General features: G+C 38.6%; 1 protein-coding gene across 2 annotated transcripts; it reads left to right on the top strand.

The window, feature by feature from the left end:
* Positions 1 to 740: 740 nt before the first annotated feature.
* Positions 741 to 3,603, top strand: LOC146552393 (procathepsin L-like). Of its 2 annotated transcripts, none has more exons than XM_085256867.1 (9): positions 741 to 889; positions 1,164 to 1,268; positions 1,507 to 1,649; positions 1,785 to 1,988; positions 2,079 to 2,270; positions 2,605 to 2,770; positions 2,881 to 2,986; positions 3,162 to 3,265; positions 3,435 to 3,603. In XM_085256867.1, exons 2-8 carry the CDS (start codon positions 1,169 to 1,171, stop codon positions 3,259 to 3,261), a joined length of 1,011 nt encoding a protein of 336 aa, XP_085112993.1. In that variant the 5' UTR covers positions 741 to 889; positions 1,164 to 1,168; the 3' UTR covers positions 3,262 to 3,265; positions 3,435 to 3,603. The 2 variants fall into 2 exon arrangements, with proteins under 2 accessions (XP_085112993.1, XP_085112994.1); XM_085256868.1 differs by having other exon boundaries at positions 752 to 889; positions 1,135 to 1,268.
* The last annotated feature ends 710 nt before the right edge of the window (positions 3,604 to 4,313 follow it).

Raw genomic sequence — 4,313 nt, 5'->3', positions numbered from 1 at the left:
GTGTGGCTGTGTGCTTGTTTGCACCGTAGCTCAAAACCTTAAGAAAACTTTCAGACAAAAGGGGACAAAAATTCCATATTTGTGGGAAAATTTAGAGACTTTAATCAGTCTACGAGAGGTTATATGCGTACATATGAAGACAATACATCATTTCAGTTTCTTAAAGAAGAAAAAAGATGGGGTAACACTTCAAATACATCCTGATCATTCATGTAACTCATTAAACAACATTCACTGAGTGGGTGTTAGCTGAGGTGCCACCTACAATTTCAAGAAATAAAAGCACCTCTATGAGGATTTTGCATATTTTCCAGAATGATGTAATCTGTTTCTTCTTAAGGTTTCAGCTCGCAGGTGGATGACACATTAGCACACACGCTGTGTTGTTTCTGTATGTCTGCTTTGTTTTTGTTTGTTTGTTTTTTCTGCTGTTGTTCGTTTTGGAGACTTCCCATCTCTTTGTGGTGGGAAACAGATTACAGGGGAAAACACATAACAATAACACATACAGACATATGGTGTTTGTTGAACGTGAATCCATATGACTAAACCAAAACTGATCATGCCCTCAAAAAAACCTAAAAACCAAAGAAAAAAGCAGTAAACAGGATTCATGACAGTAATGTTCAGTGTTTTTGCTGAGGTTGACTAAAATATTTCCTCAAAACAGTGTCATCGTGCGATCCTCCTCTTAATGTATAACTCCACCTTTGTCTGTTTCAGTGATTGACTTTCATGTGCCATATTTTTTGTGACCTGCTGACAGCCACCTGACTGGAATACTGTAGTCATAACTGTAGCTGGCTATATAAGAACTCCTCAGACAGCTCTACAACACCCACAGGTGCTTCTACCTCAGTCTTCAGCACGTACACTGACATCGAGCCAGGTGAGTAGCTACAGCACAGACGACTGCACACACAGACTACACTTTTTAGTGACAGAATGATGAAAGAGTCATTCATTTGAGAAAGAATAGAAAGGAGAGATGAAACAGAAAGTTAAAGAAACCAGGACGTAGAGCGGATACTGTGGTAGTGTGGAAGTGACATCCAACATCACGATAGAGAGTATTTTAAAGCTGATGTGACAGGCATCAGAAACAATCTGTCTGGTTTTCTGCACACCACACAGGATCTGTGTCTTTTTCTGCTTGTGTCCAGTCAAGATGAAGTTGCTGCTTGTTGTTGCTGCTGTTCTGGCTGTGGCCAGCTGTGCCAGCATCTCTCTGGAAGATCTGGAGTTTCATGCCTGGAAACTCAAGTTTGGTGAGACAGCAGACTCTTCCTCTCCTATTTGTTTGAGCTTTTTGTCAAATGATATTCATCATGTTTCGTGGTCTTAAAGGAACCCTTAAATTTGGCCTTGCTCACGCTCACATGCTTGTAAAACATTATAAGACTAGAATAAAGGAAAATCTCTTACTGGAAATTAGATTGTTAATATTTAAGGATTCATCCTGGTTCCTTCATTCTCTTTCTGACAATTGTTTTTTCAAAATGGCAGAAAGATCCTACCACTCTCCATCAGAGGAGGCTCACCGGAGGCAGATCTGGCTCAACAACCGCAAATTTGTGCTTGTACACAACATCTTGGCAGACCAGGGTTTGAAGTCCTACCGCCTCGGCATGACCTACTTTGCTGACATGGTATGTTTGTATGTCTGTTTAGGTTTTTATGTGTAGGTCATCAGCATTTTTCACTGCAATTAGCAGAGAACGACACAGAGAATAGCATTTTGGATAACAACCCAATAAGCCCAGAATTATGTTCTTCTTCATCAGGAAAATGAAGAGTACAAGCGAGTGATTTCCCAGGGCTGCCTTCACTCCTTCAATGCTTCTCTGCCTCACCGTGGCTCTACCTTCTTCAGACTTAGACTACCTGAAGGTACTGATCTGCCCGACACTGTTGACTGGAGAGATAAGGGATATGTCACTGATGTCAAGGATCAGAAGCAGTGTGGTTCCTGCTGGGCCTTCAGTGCAGTGAGTACATATAACGTAGTCTTCTCTATTATTGTAAAGCAGGAAACTTTGCTCGACTGTTGGCTTCAAACTGACTGACGCTTGTTGCAGACTGGCTCACTGGAGGGTCAGCACTTCAGGAAGACAGGAAAGCTGGTGTCTCTGAGCGAGCAGCAGCTGGTCGACTGCTCGGGAGACTATGGCAACATGGGCTGCATGGGAGGGCTGATGGACTACGCCTTCCAGTACATCCAAGCAAATGGAGGGATTGACACTGAGGAGTCCTACCCTTATGAGGCCGAGGTAATAAAAGAGTGGAGAATAATGTGCTTATTATAATGTTATAATGTTATTGTTCATCACTTGACTGTCATTATCTTGACAAATGACAGAGTTGGAGATGAAAAGACAATTATTCATGATAGACTTGCAAGCAACTGGTGTACTTTACTGCCACCTTGTGGAAAAACACTATATATCTAGTGGCTCAGCAAATCTGTTCAAGTCCAGTTTATTGACTAGTTTTAAATCTATATTTAAAACTATAGTACTTGGTAAATGCTCTGATCTCTTATATCTTTGCAATATACTTGGAAAATGTGTGAGTGAATAATTTGCATATTTTTTTCTCGACTAGGATGGAAAATGCCGTTATAATCCTGATAATATTGGAGCCACATCCACCGGCTATACTGATGTGAGTCAAGGCGATGAAGACGCCCTGAAAGAGGCTGTGGCCACCATCGGACCCGTTTCTGTAGCCATTGATGCTTCTCAGATGTCATTCCAATTCTACGAATCAGGTAAAACACTGTTTTGAAAGAGCCAAATAAAAATCTTATATAGAGAAAGAAATGTGAAGATTTGCTTATTGATTTTTAAACCTCTCAGTCTAAATGATATGTATTTCTAGGAGTGTACAATGAGCCCCAGTGCAGCAGCTCAGAGTTGGACCATGGTGTGCTGGCTGTGGGTTATGGTACTGAGGACGGAAATGACTACTGGCTGGTCAAGAACAGGTAAATGATTTCATGTGATGCTCATATTTTAATTCATGTTCTTGACTTCTTCTAATAGTTACTGAGGGCTGATACACAACTGAATAAAGGCATCTTATACATGTAGATTAATATGTCTCTTCATTCAGTTACATATTAATCTGCTAAATGTTTATTAATTTGTTTCTTTCTGCAGCTGGGGTCTTGAATGGGGAGACAAGGGATACATTAAGATGAGCAGGAACAAATCCAACCAGTGTGGGATTGCTACTGCAGCAAGCTACCCTCTGGTCTGAAGAGGTCAGAAGAAACTTAAACTACTTTTTCTTTCTAGCTCTACTAAGATTTTTTTTTAACAATTTCATTAACAATTCCTTTTAAACATATCAAACCTATGATCATGTGCACAGATTAATATAAAAATATTTGTGCATCCCACAGTTTATTGACTGATTGATTACATTTGCAGGTTTCCTCAGTGAGGCGGAGATCAGTGGCATGTAATCAACATTAATTTTATTTTTATTATTTCATTTTTTTTTTCAGGGTAAAGAGTCACCCTTTGCCCTGGTTTATGTTTAATAGAAAGGTATATAAAATTGTAAATAAATATAAATAAATAAAATATTTCACAGTGATTTAAACATTTGTTTGTGCGTTTCTCTTTGTTGGGGGTGTTTGGCTTTGTAACCATTCAGTGGTTTATCCAGACAGAGATATTCAACCTCAGTGGGATTTTTTTTTGTCCCGCCACACAATTTTAAATCATACAGTTCAGATGTGACTGAAGTGCAGACCTTCAACTTTAGTTCAGCAGGTTTAACAAACATTTTACTTTATTATAGTCATTTTTATAGTTCTTCATTAGAGCCTCAAATGTAATTAGAGAAGTCAGTGACAAACAGTTTTGTTTTGTGGCAAGTGCGGCCTTGTTTTTTTTAAACCTTTCATTGTAATTTCAAGATAGGACCTAAAGAGATGTTGGTGCAAATGATGGAACAAACAAAGTCAGACAGATCGTCTGATCTTTAGGCTGCATTTATGACTTAGTTTATTCCTAAACAGAATGAATGTTTGTAAATAAGGTCTATGTATAAATATAGCTAATACTTTCAGCCAGTTTGATGCAGCTAATTCATAAACACGTAATTAAAATTTAATTAACAGGTGCTTACGTTAATTAAAATCTTTGCCAAACCACCGAATTAAAGCTGAAATATGGCTGATTTAAAAGTTATTGCGGTGATGTGCAGCAGCAAATCTATAGAAATTGTGTCTTTGTCCAACAGTTTATAGACAGAAGTTTAGTTTGGTAGACTTTATGAATTTCTATAAAAAACAAACAAAT

This window comes from Mchenga conophoros, linkage group LG19 (genome assembly GCF_057382185.1).
Source record: "Mchenga conophoros isolate Kocher_MC1m ecotype Shallow Benthic linkage group LG19, M_conophoros_male_GT1.1, whole genome shotgun sequence".
In the NCBI taxonomy this organism is placed as follows: Eukaryota; Metazoa; Chordata; class Actinopteri; order Cichliformes; family Cichlidae; genus Mchenga; species Mchenga conophoros.
Note: the sequence above shows the minus strand (reverse complement) of the source record. Positions and strands in the feature narration are given on the sequence as shown.